Genomic DNA, 18,131 nt, shown 5'->3' on the forward strand with positions numbered 1-18,131 from the left:
CTCTCCTTGCAGGACAGTACCACTGTGCACCGTGACTCTTGAAACTGCCAAGGCTTGTTGGCTCTTCTTCCAAGGGATCTTCAGGCTCTGTGTAGCCCCGCCCTCCAGCACTTTTCCTTGCAAAGCACATTTACCTGCCGGCTGCTCCAGCGACTGGCGACTCCTCTCCAGGTGTGCTGAGTGGGCCTCACAACAACGCCTGTTCCTGCTGCCTGTGAGTTGCCTCAGGGGGTTGCATCCTCGATTTCTGACTCTCCTCACTGCTGAGGGTCACCTTGAACTCCCCTCTGTGGGTTGAGTTCCCCTGGACCTTCCTGGTCCCCAGCAACTCTTCTTCTGCAACTTTTGCCTTTGCCAAGGCTTGTTGGTGGATTTTCCACACCACTGACTTTAACTCTTCTTCCGAAGTGGGACATTGAGTGCATCACTTCTGGAACTCTTCTCCTGCTCCTGTGCTGCATAGTCGACTCCTGGTCTTCACCATTGGCCTTGTCCTGCATCTCCAGGAGGGTGGGTAGTGGCTCCGTCCCCAACCAGACACTCCAACTAGAACTAGACTTGTCCCCATCATTTGCAGGTCCTCTACTTGTCAGGATCTATCTTCTTTGTCTTCCAGACGTGCTTGGGTCTTGCACAGTCCTTTTACAAAATTTACCTGTGGGTTTGGGTAAAAACCAGGTACTTACCACCTCTTTCCTGGTCACTGTGGGTTACTCTGGTACTTACCTTTTGGGGTTCCTAGCTCCTCCAGCTTCCCTCTGCAAATTCCACTTACTTGGGAGTATGACTTTATCATTCCACTTATTTGTATATGGTTTGGTCTCCCCTTAGGGTCGCCATTATTTTCTGTTATTTCACTGTTCTATGCCCATTCCTGATTACTAATGTGTATATAATAGTGTGTTTACTCACCTGCTAGTAGAGTGTTGCCTATACAGTATTTGTGTTACCATAATAAAGTTCCTTTATTTTTGTAACACTTTTTGGTTCTTTCATGTGTGTAAGTGCTGTGTGACTGTAGTAGTATTGCATAAGCTTTTCATGTCTCCTAGATAAGTCTTGGCTGCTCATCCACAGCTACCTCTAGAGAGCCCTGGCTTCCTAGACAGTGCTTACACCTCAATATCAGGGGATACCTGGACCTAGTATAAGATGATAACACCATAGGTGCTCACCACACACCAGGCTAGCTTCCTACAGTTAGTGTGTCCCTTTTTTTAATCTTGTGAAAGTTGGATTGCTGTTAATTCATACTCCTGGCTCAATAGAACTTTATTTTTCCACAGCCCTCTGTATTTTGCACCAAGAAGAACATTATCAGAGCAGAGACAATCTACCTGGGCAGGGAACTGATGGCTGAATGAGACTGTTCACAATGAGGAGCAGCCTTATGATGAAACATGCCACATAGTGGGATTGAGAGATTACATTCTTTTAGTACCTAGCATGACCACATCCATAATTGGATCAAAACGGTTATCACCCCATCATTCTCTGTCAATAGGGTGTGTTGTTTGACGTGTATGATCTCTCTTTTTTCAGTCTAGGGAAGATAGCCTTTCACAGCTTCAAATCATTTTTTTTCAGTCTGCCCCTATTTGTGGTTGAACTGTAAATTGTTTAAGCAACCGCTTTTCCACTGATCCCTCAAGTTTGCTGCTCTGTTACAAGATGGTCTTTTGGTGGCCCATAATGCTGTGTGATATTACTTTACATTATGGTGTGGTATCCATATTCATGTTGTGATTTACTGTTTCTGACCTGATCTTTCATTTGATTTGAACATTCTCAGTATTTGCTCTCTGGAATCCTTCTGCATTGTGTTCCAAGCAGCAGCTTTCTGTGGAGGTTGCTTTGCAACTTTCATGCTGACAGGTGCGTTCCAGTGGGTTCCTCATATTTATAATAAATAACTTCAGTAAAATCCATTCTGTGATCTGGCTATTAATTCCTAACAATCCCCTTCCTGAGAGGCCTGTTCTTTTAAACTGGTTCTGCTTGACTGAGTGGATCTGTAGCTGCTAGTTGTGAAAAACCCAAGGGAGATTGAGTGAGTTGGTCTGTGCCATATATGGAGGACTAACCTACTGTGTTGAACATCTAGCCGAAGCAGTTGGTCATGTTTAGAATAGAATGGAATTTTTGTGTGGCTGAAATCATTTTCATTTTCCAGACTACACCACCCTAGTGAACATATCTCCATCTTTGGTTACATGCCCCACTCACCATTCTGTAATTGACGATCTGCTTCTTGCTGGTTGATGAACTTGGAAAACAGACTTTAATGAGTTTAAACTACTTCCAAAACCCAACACTTTGCTTAATCCATGATCTGCTCTTCCCAGCAACTTTAGTCTTGAATAGTACAGGACGTCACAATAGGACATCTTAAGAAAAAATGTTGGGGCCATCAATAGGTCTCCTAAGGTGAGGGTAATGTGTATGCTTTGGACACTGTCATTTGTTTTGGATGAATAGTTCAATTGGATAGATGTTATGTATCACAAAATTGACCCATTCTTAGTGGAATTAGGATGCGGGGAGATGCTCAGTTTAAAGAATGAGCTCTTCCCGAAGAATTAAAGGGGACAATGATATACTTATATGAATATACAGTGGCTGTTTTTCAAAGTCTGATAGTTCAAATTCAGTACCTTAAAGGGTTTGGAGTTGAGTCGGCATCTAGTTGTTTAACGAATTTAAGTGATATTTGAAAACATTGGTTTTGTGATTAGGGTTTATTTTGTGGTTTTTTGGTGCTTGTCAGACTTGCCTGTTATTAATAGATTACATGAAATATTGATGCCATTTTATGGGTGAGCTCAAAGTGCTCCGTCCATTCTGTAATCTCTTTGGGCTTCTAACTATGCCCTTGCGACGTCAGTCACTTACATTGCTTCATGGGCTTGCCTTTTAAAATCCGCTTACTTTCATTTGTGAAAGGCATGCCTAGGTCATGCCTATTTCGGTGTTTAGCTCACCTACAAAGCACCGGTAAAGTACCCAAAACATACGAGGCTCGATGTTTTCAGCCTGGAGTCAGGGCTACTTTATCTGTTTATTATCCACACAGCGCGATCGCGCCGCATTTTACATAGCACGATCGCGCAACGTTTTTAGTTTTTTTTGGCTTTACAACGCTAATAGCTTTAACTCGAACAAATGCGAAACCCTTTGCATTGAAAATGCTTGTTGAGGAGTAGTTATTTATATTTTGAGACCTATTTCTTGTTTTTGTTTACTATGGCTTCTTGGTGATATTTTTGTATTGTAACAGCAACAAATTACTTGACAGGTAATTGTTTATTGTTAAAATTCCAGTTTATCCCGCCAGTACGATTTTAATAGACCACTAACTAGGGAAGGGAGCAGGAGGGGAGGGGAGGGGAGGAGTTTGGAATTTGAAGAGGAAGTTCTCTGCTTGAGTGTTTCATTAAAGCATGTACCATTGAAAGGACCGTTCTTTTAGGTGTTTTGCCTACTTTGTAATCTTGTCCATAAAATAGTTGTTCTTATGTTAAATCATGCACATGAGAAATGACAACCTCTCCCAGCAAGTGACCCGGGGTAGTGCGGGTCGACCAACTGCATTCTGCATCGTCTGAAATAATTCAGATGTGCCATGTTTTCTAGGGAACACTGTTTACCTGTCTTTTTTTAGAGTTGCAGAAGTACTGTAGACTGGAATCGCCCTGTTGTGACATCAGGCTTGTTTCTGTGTTAATGTGTTCTCTATGTGCTTAATGTGCCGAGCACTCTCTCATTAGCTACTCACTATCTCTCTAGGTGAATATTAAGGCATAACTGGCCGGAACCTGTACCCTACTTGGTAATGGCAGGTGGACGCAGGGGGCCTAACAGGACCACTTATTGCCGCAATCCTCTCTGTGAAGCTGGAGCTGCAGGCGGCTCTGGACACTCTACAACATCCTCTGTCACCGGAGTCCGGTCTCGTACAAGGTAGGGCACGATCCTTCCCTATAAAACCCCCCTTTCCTTCCTCTGAGTAGTAGTGTGGGGTTTTCCCTTCTGATGGGTCACAAACCCCCCGGGATTGATTGTGAGTTACACACTTGGCTGCAAACTTCTTTGGCACATGCTCTTTTTAGCAATTCTTCTTGATCAGTAGGGTTGACTGAAACACCACACACCTATGATTCTATCTTGTGTTAATTTTTGTGTTCTTGATTTACATGCTTGTGCTTCTCCATAACTTAACAGATATGACCTCACCTGTCCCTCCAATCATCACACTTTCTCCTTTGTTCTTTTCTCTCAGTTCTTCTATCACAATCTTCAATAATTTTTTCTTTTTCTGTCAAGATCTTTCTCTTATTACCTCTCAATTGCTCTCCCTCATTCTGTTGCCATCCACACGTTGATCACATGCGGTCTTTTCTGACCCTACTCTTTCAATCTTCATAATTTCCAAAAGGGGTAGTCCCAGGTTTACCACGACTGCTTTTATATGGTGTATTTTGCAGTTGTTTCTCTAGTCCCCAAATGATATTTAAAAACACATCCCTAAATAAATAATTTCTTGTGTAATGCTCTTTACCAGCCAGTGGGGAAATACATTTTTAGGAAGCTTACATGTTATTGGGTTTTTGCTAGCAATACCCCATGGCCTGGTGTAGTAAATGGGTTCCTTCCATTTAGTCCAGGATTTTTCGCAACAGCCTACCCGATTTTTAGACTTTTACCATATGTCTTACTACCTGGGTTTTGTGCATGGTAAATTCATGGTAATTGAAATGAATGTGTTTGCGGCCAGTGTCCTCCTTGTCAGATAAGGCGACTTCTGTGAAGGTAAGGTAAGAGGCACTGATCTGGTTACACATGCATACGTGAGCACCCTTGTGTGCGGGTTGTGTGTGAGAGTACCATTGTGTGTAGCTCAGTATCAGCGCACAGGTAGCCTGTTGCAGAAGGCACTCTGCACAAATTGGTAATCACCTGGCTTTATAATACGAGTGGACATTCATAGTGTAGGTCTGTAATGCTTAGTAGAAAATCGGTGGTGTTTTCACTATATTATCTGTAGACATTCACTCCACTTAGGCCTACATGTTCCAGAGAGGTAACAAACTGGAGTAAAACATGCACACCACCCTTGAATTTAGTGACCCCAACATACTACATCCACATCCTATAAGATTTCAGCGTTTGTCTCATTTCTCTGGCTCACCTACTAATCTGATTCCAGGTGTTTGTCCCTCCTACTGGGCTAAGTTAGTTGCTCTGCTCCCCAGAACCTACCTGGATCAAAGGAGTCCCTGCAGAAAAGAGCAACCAACAGTGATTGACTGCTTCCTGGAAAAGGAAGGGGTGGGGGAAATCTGCATCTGATTATTAGTTTGTCACACTGCTGTTGGGTTAGGGCAGCACAGTCCTATTGGAACAAAGATGATGTGAGCTCCATTGGAAAAATGAAGGGAGCCCAGACCTCTGCAGCCAACACAGCAGGGGCTCATCTTTGAAGCTTTTGTGGGAAGGACTCAGGCAGCTGTGTCAGCTAGGGATGGAGTTGAGGCTCTCAGAGCAGCCCTTACCAGAAAAGATTTGAAGTTGCAATCTTAGATTGTCTCAGAGTGCTGTGTTGGAGGGTTGGGACAGGGGTGGAGATATGATTTGGTAAGCTAGCTTTGGCCAGGGGTACCTAGTCTCCAAACACCTTATAGCACACATTAAAAAACAATGCACAAGGATGAGTCATTTGGGAAGACCCTGTATGTGGGAGCACCAACAGCAAAAAGATGTCCAGCTGGTAGGAGAAGCCTCCTGATGGCCTGCAAGGCTGGACTAATGACTTTGACTCCAGGTGCCCCCAGGCCTAGGATTAGTCTTTCCAGGGTCAGTGGCTGTGACCCCTTTAATACCCACTGAGGACCAATTGGAGGATTGGGATGAGGACCTGGACTCCACTTCCATTCAGGTGCCCTTCATTAAGACATGATGCTCTGGGGTCTAGAGATAGCAGCAAGGATGGTGTTCTTCTGGATGGTTGTGGAGGGGCTGCACAAGATGTCCCTCCAGCAGGAGAGGAGCACCAAGAGTCAGGCGGAGGACAGTTCTTGTGCAGGGAGCGTGGAAATTCAGCTCCCCACCACAATGTTTCCTTTTAGAGACCAGGGAAATGCCCCTGGTGGCTAGGCCTGGCAGCCAGGAACAAAACAAACCCTAGATGAAGTATATTGGCCAAGTGGGGCCAGGGATGTGTAGGTTTAAAAGTTTTGCCTGGCCGAACAAAGAAAAATGGACAACTGAGCTTGTGGGGCTCCTGTTGCATCTTCTTTAATTACCTCTGGGGTGGGACCAGGGCCTGGCTGTCGACGCATTGATATTTAACTGGGAAGATGAGCATGTATGAGGCTCCAATCCCGAGCCAACTTTCAGTGCTGGGACCCCACCCCATGGGGCTAAACACAAGTTTAGCATCCTGGGCTACACTGGCAGACTTGGTTCCCGGTGAAGTGTCAATTGTGGACCTGTTACTTGTGAAGGCCTCCTATCCTTCACAGCTAATAAACCCGTTTTTTACACCTGGTTATTTGGCTTTGCCAGCTCTCGTATTGCTGCACTAAACCCCTACCCTGAACTAAGAGAGCAACACTGTCTCTGTGAACCCACACCCACGTGTTTGACTTGGGGACTGCCTGATATGTGGTGTTGATGCTTTAATGGATCAGGTCTTTTTTTTTCATTTATTTTTTTTATATGTGCTTAGCTTGAGTAAAAACCTGCCATCTAAGCCTATAAACATTCTGTATGTGTTTCTTTATGCTGTAGGAGTGGATCCGGTACAGGCCTTTCCAGTCCCCCTCTGGCTGCTCAGACGGTGCTGCCGCTGCGACACTGTAAGATCCCTGAACTACCGGTGGAGAGGAGCCTCTTGTTCGAACTACAGCTCTTTTTCTGCCATCTTATTGCGCTTTTTGTCCATTACATCAATATCTACAAGACAGTGTGGTGGTACCCACCTTCACACCCTCCATCTCACACATCCCTGGTAGGTACCAAACTGAACACCCATGCACCCCAGACAGATACCTCCACTCACCATTACCCACATTTCTGGATACTTTCCACATTGCAAACATTGCTGTTGGTACCTTCTCCAAAGAGCTTGCATGCTTGTTGGGTACATCCCCACAATACTGCAAGCAACCCTTTGGGATGCCTGCACCACCCATCCCACATCCCTAAAAACCATTGTAACTACCTACAGCAGCCATGTTGGGCCTGTCTTGCTTTTAACCATGTTATCAACCAGCACACATTTCTGGTAGATGCAAGCTCCTGCCACTTCACACATTCCTGACATGGTAATTCCACACAACCCCACAAATCACTGGCAGGCTCACGCCAACCACACAGCAACGATAAGTCTGGTATAAGACAATTCCCTTTTTTGGAGGGATAACTTTTTATTGTTTTTCATAACTTCCCAACCGTTCCCACATGAGATGCATTATGAGTAATACAAACAACATTAAGCATTACATCACAGATAACACCATGCTTCATTGCAAGAGTTCGAATGATCTCCCCTTGTTCCCATCCACATGGACCAGAGAGTGAGAGTCTTGTGGCAATCAGCTGGGTTCAACCCACAGGATTGTGGATTCCCATATAGGGACCATGGTGGCACTGGACATGGATCCAGGGTGATGCCTCTAAGATCGGTCTACCCTTGCCAAATTTTGTGATTTTTTTTTTTTTTTTTGGGGGGGTCAGGGGGAGGCATCCTCGCGCTTGGTAGATCAGCCGCTTCAGGGCCATACAGTGATCCATGCCTTTTGGCCATTTAGCAATGAACGGAGCTGACTCTGATTTTCATTCTTGCGCTATGTCTCTTTTTGCTTTCACCAGACCCACCCATAGAAGTGCCCTATGGTATCTGTTTCCTTCAGTGCCCTCCGTGATATGCAGCATGATTAACTTGGAGTCCCTAGGAACAGTCCACCCCAGTACCCTGTCCAAGGTACCCAAGACATGGTCACAAAAGGCAGTGATAGCAGGGCACCGTCAAAGTGTGTATCAGGTTCCCCTCCGGGTTGTTGCAGCTCAAGCAATTACTTGAGGAGATTAGCACCTTCTTTCACAGCTGTGTGTGAGTTGGGTACATATGATGTAACAGTGTGAACTGTATCAGTAGAAATTGAGACATGATCACAGAGTCTCGGTGTGCCACCGCCTCTATCGATAGTTCATCTAATGGACCTAACTCAGTCTCCCATGCCTCCCTCACCCCAGTCATGTTGTCGGGCACATTCCAGAGGAGCATGCAATATACCTCAGACAGCTTATGTTCTTTAATGTTAGGAGCAGTTTAGCCTCTATGGTGGGAGTACTTGGGGCTAACTCCCTTTGATTATAGACAGGGTTGAAACGCGTGTTTGAGTTGAAGATATCAGAACAAAAGAGAGTGGTGGAAGTCATTTTCTGATTGTAGTGTCTACAAAGGATTTCAACAGCCCCTCTTGCAGGACATCCCTCAGTACCGAAATACTGATGATCTCCCAAGTGGAGAACCCGCTAAGAGCTGCCACCTGAGGACTTCAGGTTCCTTGCCATAACTGGGGTCTCCAGTGTGATTTTAGCAGCCCATCCCATAGACTTGAGCACTTCTTTCTATGCTTGCAACATTGCCTTTGTAGCAGAGGGTAGGTGAGCAGGGAGTGCACCTCCATAAAGTAAATAATATAGGTTAACACATCCCATGATCTACCCCTCGAGACGTATGCTGGATTGTCAAATCCGTGGTACCACCAGCCATTCAGAGCGAGAAGGTGAGCCTCCCAGTAGTAAAGAAGCATGTCCGAGGTGGCCAGCCCCGCTAAAACGTCGGTCAGCAGCACTTCCCTAGGGATACCCACTGGATCACCCTGCCCCACATCAGAGACTGCAGCAAGGCATTAACTTTAACGAAGAAGGAACGGCCAATTGAGTATGGAAAGTTCTGAATCTGATATAGGAGTTTTGGCAGAGCCACCATTTTAAAAATGGCTGAGGCCCCATCAGGGACAGGATCATGATGGACCAATATTTTGCATGCTTTGCCAATCCCTTATTTGGGAACCGTAGGTTGGACCCGTAAGCATTGGCCCTGCCTAGTGTAATAAACACTCCCAGAAACATATGGATCGGGGATAAGGGGCAATGGGGTAGATGGCTGATTTGGCATTGTTCATGCGGAGGCCTGAGTAGGCCCCAAACGTTTGCAGTATTTGCATGGCACAAGGTCCTGATTCCCTGGACTTATCTAGAAACAATAGCACATCATCCGCACATAGGGCTATCATATCGCTCATCCCCTCAGACCACTTAAAACCATGGAACAGAGCGTCCACTCGCACTCAGGCCACCAGTGGTTCAGTGATAAACAGATGTCAGGGCACTCATGAATCAAAGCTCAATCCTTCATGTATGTTATTGTGTCAGAGTTTGATGTTAAGTTGAATATCATCAAAAGATAAATCGGACCGGGATTCGTAATAATTACTCAACATGATGCACTGGATACAGAAGCGCCGCATGATTATTTGAACGCGGTCTTCTGAGGATTCTATTTTCTATATTGATAGTTGCCTTTACACGATACGGAGTTGAGTGTTCAGCAAACGTTTGGTACGGCAAAATAAGGATATTCAGATTAAGTCTGATGGTTTTGGAGATACAAGTTCTTTGAATTATTGTGAAAGCCCTGATGAAGTTTTTGAGAGTAATTCTCTCATAGGACGAAACACGTGTTGGCTGTTGTTGCATTATGGATATTGGTTCCAAGGACGGCTTTTGTTGCCCTTATGGACGACTTATTTCAAGATTAAACTGAGTCTTTTGCTTACGAATCCCGGTCCGATTTATATTTTGATGATATTGAACTTAACGTCAAGCTCTGACACAATAACATACATGAAGGATTGAGCTTTGATTCATGAGTGCTCTGACATCTGTTTATCACTGTTTGGTTTCCTAACGGAAACATTAGAGAAGGGAGGAAGATCCTCTTGCCAGGAGCACCGTGCTAAAATATTGTTCTATTTTTGATGTGATGATTCACTGTGAGCGCTGTTTTTCCTATGACTTTCTTCCTATTTGCATTCACCAGTGGTTCAGTGGCAGGCGCGAACAATCTAGGGGAGAGAGGGCAGCCCTGTCAAGTCCCTCTCTGGATGGTAAACCAATTGGACAGTCTTCCTCCCCACACACACATACATGTGCAGTCAGGCTGGCATGCAACAGGCAAATATAGCTGATCAAGCGCGGGCCAAATCCATACCTGTGGCCAGCGCAAAGAGATAATCCCAATAGACTGTCAGACACTTTTTGAAAGTCTACCATCAGTAATGGTTGGACACAGCAGTTTCTGACTCAGTTCCAGAGCATTGTAGTCCCTCTAAATGTTATGCCTGTTTGCCTGATGGAGCATGCATCCAGATTGATCGGGGTGAATTAACTGAGGACTCACCAGCTAGCCACATGGGCAGCATTCTAGCCCAGAGTGTTACCTCAGTGTTGAGGTAATATTGACGTGTACTCTTCACATTTGGTTACTGGAAGGTCTGGCTTTGGGATTCCAACAATCTCCGCTGTCTGTAAATCCCAGGGCTGCTTTGCTAACTCTATGGCCTTGTTGAACATATATAACAACAGGGAACCACTCGGGGGCCAGTTAGGATGAGTTGGGCGTGAAAGGAGTCCCGGAGGAACTGCTCCTTCATTGTGTCCATATAGCACCTTTAGGGTGAGAACTCGTGTCTCAAGGTCTTCTACTCTCTAGTGGGCACGGTTCCGCTGAATCTTACAGAAACTGATCGCCTCCGCAAAGTGTGGCCTTCTGAGCCTCCCACATTATCCCAAGGGAGAAAACTGATCCATGGTTCTTCTCAGAGAACCTCTTGCACATCTGCACACAAGCCTCCCTGAATTCCTCCTCCCTGCAGCTACCACCCATTCAATCGCCAACCTGTTGCGGCCCGGATAGGGCCTCGCACTACCTCCATCTGCAAGGGAGAATGATCAGAAAGATCCATCAGAATCAAGCATATATTCCAAACTTGTGGCCCTTCTCGGCAAGGCATCAGGAGATAATCTAGATGGGAGAAGGAGCGATTGGCTCCAGAGTAGAAAGTGTAACCTTTTTCCATTGGGTGGTGTGCCTTCCATACATCCACCACGAGTACATTATGCAAGATGACATGGGCGTAGGGATTTCTCCAACAACTCCAGACGTGCCCGGAACAATCCATTGTAGGGATGCAGACATTATTAAAGTCTCCCCAGCCCACAAACCATGGCACATTGGGTGAGTCCTGAAGGAGATCGCTCAGTACATTTAGAAAGGCAGTGGTCAAAGGAGGAGGGTCATAGACACTGACATTGAAGACTGGATAACCCCCCAACTTTCCAGAGATCGCCACATATCTGCCCAACTGTCATGCCATGTGTGCGTTACCGGCCTGGGGACCTGCCTGTGCTCCAAAATGGCCACTGCCCTTGACCCCTGGTGAAAGCCCGAATTATAAACACAACAATAACCCCTATGCACTAGAAAGGGGCAGGTGTTTCCCAAGAGCTGTGTCTCTTGGGGCAAAAGGATTTCGGCACCCTAGTGGTGAGCCACCCTGAGAACTGCGCCATACTTGACTTTGTCAAGTAGTTTATTTACATTCCACAAGAGGAACAACGGCTCTTGCTGTGGCTTCAGATCACATTCCTCCCCATGTGGTCCAGTCTGGGTGACGCAGTAGTGTGTGGTCAATGGCTGAGGTGTGAACACCTCATTAAGTCATCTTCTCTCTGTGATGCATGAATCTAAATGTGGGCTCAAACACAAAAACCCTTCCCCACCCATTTCCTCCCCCTGGATCAAACCCTCCCCCTACTTCGCAACCTGCAAGTACCTGTTGTACATCTCTAGGGGTGAAGCCACGTGGGCTATTCAAAATATCCCTGTCCCCCCCTTAAGAACTAGCACCCTACCTAAGTCCCAAAAACCTAACCTCTCAACTAAATAAGGAAGAACTTACTGAGAATGTGAAGCAATAGGATAGATTTGGGGCGATGAAGATGAACAAGCTGCTAGTATTTTCGCTCACGCCATATTTAAGCATGTATTAGTGCTGTTTTTCTGCGACCTCCCTCCCCCGCACCTTGAGACCCTCACGGGTGAGTAGTGCGCTCTACAAATTCCTTGATTGATTGCGACCACGGTGACATTAAAGAATGTGCAGAGAGCTTAGTGTAGGGTAATGTTCGAACAAAGTAAGTGTGTTCTCTCCACTCTTTTGCTGTGGATGTATCTGGTCTCCCAAGGACTCTCTCGGTACCTCAGCAACACAGATGCTTTTTAGCAGCTGAGCGCCACCCACATAGGGAGCCTCACGCACCCCCACTCCCATGTCTCCCCTCCTCCCGGTCCAGGCCCCCTCCCATCTCCAGGCGCGAAGGTACCCTGCTGCAGAGATTAGGTCGCTCCACAATCCAGTCCCAGGTGGCTTCCGAGGTGTCAAAGAACAATATTTTGTCCTGAAGCATAACTTTAAAGTAGTCCGGGAACAGCAACATATACTTTATGCCCATGGCTCAGAGTTTTTGCTTAGCCTCCTGGAATGAATGCCGCTGTTGTTGAACCTTTTGGGTGTAGTCCGGAAAAATCATCATGGGAGACAAGTGGCGAGAAAGAGATCCCTTTGGTTTGTGCCGCCTGAATGACTGCATCACAGTCCGCAGAGTTGAGGACCCGAGCAATGAAAGGTCTAGGAGGGGCCCCCACTGGTTGTTTGGCTGTCAAGGCGTGGTATGCTCGTTCACCAATAAAACAGTTAGATCCTCCACCAACACCCAGCTCTTAAGCCAGTTGGAGATGAGAGATGGGTGAGGTCCCCTCCGGGATGCCCACAATGCGAATGTTGTTGCGCTTCAACCTACCCTCCGCATCATCCATGCGAGCCTCCATCTGATTCATTTAGCACTGCAGGGCCATGAGGTGACTTTCATGTGATTTAACAGTATTCTTAGTTTTCAGAAAACCTGCTTTCTACTTCTGTGACCCTGTGGGTCATATTTTGCAAGTCTTGTAATTAGGGCAAGATTGACTTTTAGTTCACCCATTTTTTCTTCCAGGGTGTCTTTGAGGTCTTTGATCGTATTTAGAATGACAGAATTTTGTGGCCCCTCCTCACATTGGGTCTCTTCCCCCAGCCGTGCCAGCCTCCACCGCCGGGGATGGGGATGTTAGACATATTTGCCAATCCTTGGTTGTGAGGTTGAAGTCGAGGGCTTGTCTCCTCATGATACCTGCAGGGCCAGAGATCTGGGGGGCCCGCAGGCTGTCGCAGTCCCACAGTTCGTAGGGTGTGCAACAAGACTCAGTCCAGTGCCCCCTCAGCTCCACTCCCCTGCTCGGCCCCTCTTGTTCACCACCAGCAACAGTAGAAGGCCCGCCGTCTCAAGGTGCCCCAGATGTTGATCCTGTCCGTGGGCCTGCCCAGGCTCCTGTTGACTTGGCTACGCTAGTACCCTCTGGAAATGCTAGCCACCACTCAATTCAATTGTGTCCCTGAGTGTGGCAAAACTTGTGGGGTTCTCCATCGCACCACTCTCGCTAGTACAGCTAAGACAGCAGCTCTGCTTAAGGGATGCAGCTGAATCCCAGGGGGGAGCCCTACAGCCAGATCTCTCACATCCTATCGTCCCTTAGCAACAGTGCAGTTCTGCTCAGGTCGGGATCTGCATCTCTGGTGCATCTGCTCTCACAGTGCCTCCAAGTATTCACTTCAGGGGGCCCCCCTTCTTTTAGCTGACCAGGTGAGTAGTTCCTTCTCCTGAGGGCCTTCTTTCAACAGCGGCTTCCAGCTACTGTGTAGTGCCGGGTGTCGTGCGTTATGGGCCCCAACTGCAACTGCAGAGCCTAGCCAGACTCTTCCTCACTTATGCCTTCAGCTCCTTTGCTTCTACCATTTCTCGCATATCTCACGGTTACCTATATCTGACATCAAACATCTCTGGTAGATAGCCTTTCCTATTCACTACATATCACTGGTTGATACCAACTCTTTCCATCCCTTACATCTTTAGTCCGTCTTCACATCCACCATTTCACATATCCATTGTTGTTAGCCACACTCCACTCACAAATATCTTGTAGGTATGTGGGCTTACTTCCCGTACATCCTTTGTAGATACCTGGTCTGAGATCGCTGTTACTAGGCAATTGCTCATGATAGCTCACACGTACCTGATAAGTACTTGCTGCCCCATAACTCCCTGGTATTTACCTGCTCCTACCATCATAGCATCCCTTTTGGGTACCAGCTCCTGCCATCATAACATCCCTGTGAATTAGTTGCTCCTGCTGTCCCACACACCGCTAGTAAGTACCTTTTCCTAACATGCCACAAATACAGCAACGTGGAGTTATCCTTTCAGTGGTGATGCTTGTGTGTTTGTGCCCCGTATGTTTCAAGTTTGAATCCTAATGGAGCCAGCTCAGCTTTTTGTACTTCTCTAGTTTTTCCATGCCATTAAGTTAAGTACTCTAGTTGCACCTGCTATTTTAAGCTCTTAAAGAGAAGTTAATCCCAAGGTGAGCCATCAGAGAATCTTTATGATCTTTTTCACCAAGACTAGCGGCAACACAAAATTTGTCCTTGCTGTCTACAAACTGATGCCCGCACTGCTCTCTAATGCTGAAGATAGAAAAAGATCAGCCCAATCCCCTTACATACATCTTCTAAGATCAAGGCAAAAGCAGAACAGGAAGTTATTTGTGCAAGTTTCTATTTAAGTTTTTGGGTTTTGGTTTTTCTTTTTTGGCGGGTTAGGCGTTGGCCTACATAATTTTACATATCTTGATGTATCATAGTGCTTGTCTGGATAGGCACCTGAGCATCCCAAATGGGAGTAGTAAGCACTATACAAATGCTACAATAAATGTTATACCAGAAGCAAAGAATGTTGTTTGTTTCTACAGTTTTACATCCTCAGTTTGCATGCTGTCTGAGAAAGCCTCCCGTATATTCCTAAAATGTGCTTGAAAAATGGACCTTGACTTACAACTAGCGACTATTCCTGCTCCTTCCGTTCCGTCCAGTGGCCCTATCCTTAACCTTCATCCTCTGCCTTCCATACTCTCTCTGGGTGTAGCCAACTCGAAGTCACCTGTCTCTCTGCCTCTCTTTTATTGTATTCCTGTAAATTGCCTACACCTTGCCTTCAAGATTACAACCACCTCCTTTGAAACCATATCCCTGCAACTTAACAATAGCTACTCTCCGCTTGCCCATCCAGCTATCCCACCAGCCGTTTACATCATCTCTCATACCCCTAGTAAATGCATGAAATGGTTCCCTGAGGGCACAAAACAAATCCAAATAACAACAAATAGCTGACCAGTTGCCACTGGATTAACCAGTAACCTTGGGTTCCAGCGTAGCATTCTAACTGCCAAAAGAATTTCAGCGTCTCAACCAAGGTAGTAAGTGCTATATAAATCGCAATCCAAAACATTGGAATTGAACGCTGCTTTAAAAGAAGGTGCTGTCAGAGAACTCCTTCACCAGAGTCTAATCTTGCCATCCCACGCTCCAGTTGCAGGAATCTGCTCCCACCATCCCTCACATCCTTGGAAGTGGTGTATTATTCCACATTTGGATATCCACCATGCTACTGTCTCAGAAATTCACCTCAACATCCTGGTAGGTAAACATCCTCTCATCACCCCTTGCAGGGAATATGATATTAGACAACATTATGAAAGTATCATAAGACTTGTGCTCTTCTACAAAAGTTCTTCTTTCACTACTAGTTTAGTTTGTCTCACTTCACCAGCTCTGCTAAATAGAATCACTGATAAACCTTTGGGTTATACATTCCTGCAGCAAATATGCTTTTGCCTAAAAAGGAACATGGTAGCAATGATTTCTTCCTAAACAAACGTCAAGCTTTGCATAAGACTTAAGTGATTAAATAACTGGCAGAGCAAATGAAGCAGAACAGTTATTGAAATTGTAGCTTCGTGATTTCTAAGAAAAAGCCTTAAGATACCTCCCAGCTGTCCAGATGGCTGAGTTAGCTTATGCTGTGTGCCAGCAGGAGTCACGTGTGACCTTCCTTGGAGCTCCATTGGCTGATCCCTTGATCCATAGCTGAAGATCTCATTGATGATAATCAAGCTGAGAACTACCAATGAAGGTCCCAACCGTCCATATAAGAGCCGTATAAAATGGGGAACGAAGTTGGGGTGCCACCTCTCCAAACTTGTCCTTGGCAAGAATTTCCAGTGATTAAATTCTCTGCCGAGCTACACTGCAAAGACATTCGTGAACCCCCAGACTCCCCCAATCTTGGTTGTTGACGGAGTCTGCATTCACTAGTGGATGATGGGGATATGGTACATTGTCTCTGTGTTAAGCACTTTGATTCGTGGTTGCGTTCCATCAGTGAATTCAAGTGACTTTTTGGTTTTCTTGAGGAGAACAACCGCTCTCTCGCATTCCCTTTGCCTCTCTGTTTTTCTTTACCTTTCTCTCCCTCTTTGTCTTTCCCTTTCTGTCTCTTTCTTTTCTCTTCCCCTCTTTCTTTTTCTTTCTTTCTTCCCCTTTTTCTTTTCTCTTTCTCTCTCTTTCTTTATTTTTAAATGTAACTCTTCTTTTTTACAAGCAGTACAGCCAGTAGCATGTGGAATAACCTCAGCTGCCCTTGCCAGTCCAGGAAAACAATGGCATATACTGGCCAACCAATCTTATCCAGCCATTGGACACATGGCCATAGTTGCCCGTTCCAGCAGGGTCTAGCTTCAGGTGGTGTCGCAGAATGTGCGAACTTGAATCGGATGCCGTTCAGCTAAGAATGGTGATGCTAACATGTTCCACACGAGGCCTAACTCCTCTTAAGTAGTTTGTCCTTTCAAAGTAAGTGATCCCACCAAAGAAAACTTCTGTTCCAAACCTTGCTATTGCCGCAAATGACTAACTTAGCATGTTTAAAATACATCTGTAAGAAATAAACTAGACCTCTTATCCCCTTTTAACCTAGAAACTTAAAAGCGATTGGCAGATACTGAGCACCTTATCGAGGCTTAGGCTCTGACTGGACTCTAGAGGCACCTGGTAGTCAATCATTTTTTGTCCCAGAGAAGACTAGGTAATCTTCTAGGCTGTGAAATGAAGTGCCTGGTCACTGAAGAGAGTTGTACTCTCCTGCAGTCATTCTTTCTCACTCTTCTTCGTATGTAATTGATTCTTCCCTTTCTGGTCGTCCCCCTTTTCCAATTCACTGTATAAACTTCTCTTCATTCCAGAAGCAGGTCCACATTTCACGATTCATCTCTCCTATGGCTGATGTTACCCACCCTTGGTTTCAGCCCCCTGCAGTTCCATATTGTTTTTACAGACAGATATAAAAGTTATTTTTTTCCCAGGCTCACGCAAAGATGTATGTGTATTCTGCATGTCTTCCTCTATCTTCATTCTTCACTCATAACTCCTTCCTTTCTCAAAGGTTTAATTATTTCGCTTCTCTCTGTAGTATCACTCTTTCGCTTTGCTTACTGGTCTTTCACCTTCACCCATACTTTTTCCCTCACAAGTCTCCTCTCTTCAACTTCTCTCACTGTCCTACCCCTTGATTTACCACATATTCTCCTCCTCAGTGATCTCCCACTCCCACAGTGCCCCGCTCCCTTCTCCCCCACAGGCTGCATTTACTCCTTCACAACTCTCTCTTACTCCTCACAAATACCCTTCCATCTTCCTGCACAATCCATAAACCATATTAGATCTATGCACACTAGGGTTCCTCTCTCCCTTCTCTTTATCTTCTGCAAAGCTCTTCCTATCGCTCAGCCGCCTGCCCTTTTCTCCTCTCTTAGCCTTTTCCTTGCTGCTCCAAAGGACCTCTGTGGACTCCCACAATGTTGTGTATTGACCTTGCTTTCTTTTTCAGAACTTTCATCTGATTGACTTCAATGTCCTGACTTTGACCACCATTGTCCTTGCTCGGAGACTGATCGGGGCGATAGTAAAAGAGGTAAAATCCAAGGTGGCCAGGTGTGAGGCCTAACAACTTGATAGGACATAATATCTAAGTTAAGGCTTGTGTGTACTCTGGGTGCAAGTTAGATGCTT

The 18,131-nt window shown here is 45.7% G+C and overlaps 1 protein-coding gene across 6 annotated transcripts in view; it reads left to right on the forward strand.

The window, feature by feature from the left end:
- The window catches only part of TMEM39B (transmembrane protein 39B), a 480,936-nt gene that overhangs the window by 61,528 nt on the left and 401,277 nt on the right, over positions 1 to 18,131 (forward strand). For all 6 annotated transcript variants that reach the window (XM_069223330.1, XM_069223325.1, XM_069223329.1 and 3 more), the window contains 3 exons: positions 3,787 to 3,960; positions 6,790 to 7,009; positions 17,950 to 18,033. In XM_069223330.1, coding sequence (XP_069079431.1) covers positions 3,833 to 3,960; positions 6,790 to 7,009; positions 17,950 to 18,033 — 432 coding nt within the window. In that variant the 5' untranslated portion in view covers positions 3,787 to 3,832. The remainder of the gene's footprint in view (positions 1 to 3,786; positions 3,961 to 6,789; positions 7,010 to 17,949; positions 18,034 to 18,131) is intronic.

Source organism: Pleurodeles waltl, chromosome 3_1, assembly GCF_031143425.1.
Source record: "Pleurodeles waltl isolate 20211129_DDA chromosome 3_1, aPleWal1.hap1.20221129, whole genome shotgun sequence".
NCBI lineage: Eukaryota > Metazoa > Chordata > Amphibia > Caudata > Salamandridae > Pleurodeles > Pleurodeles waltl.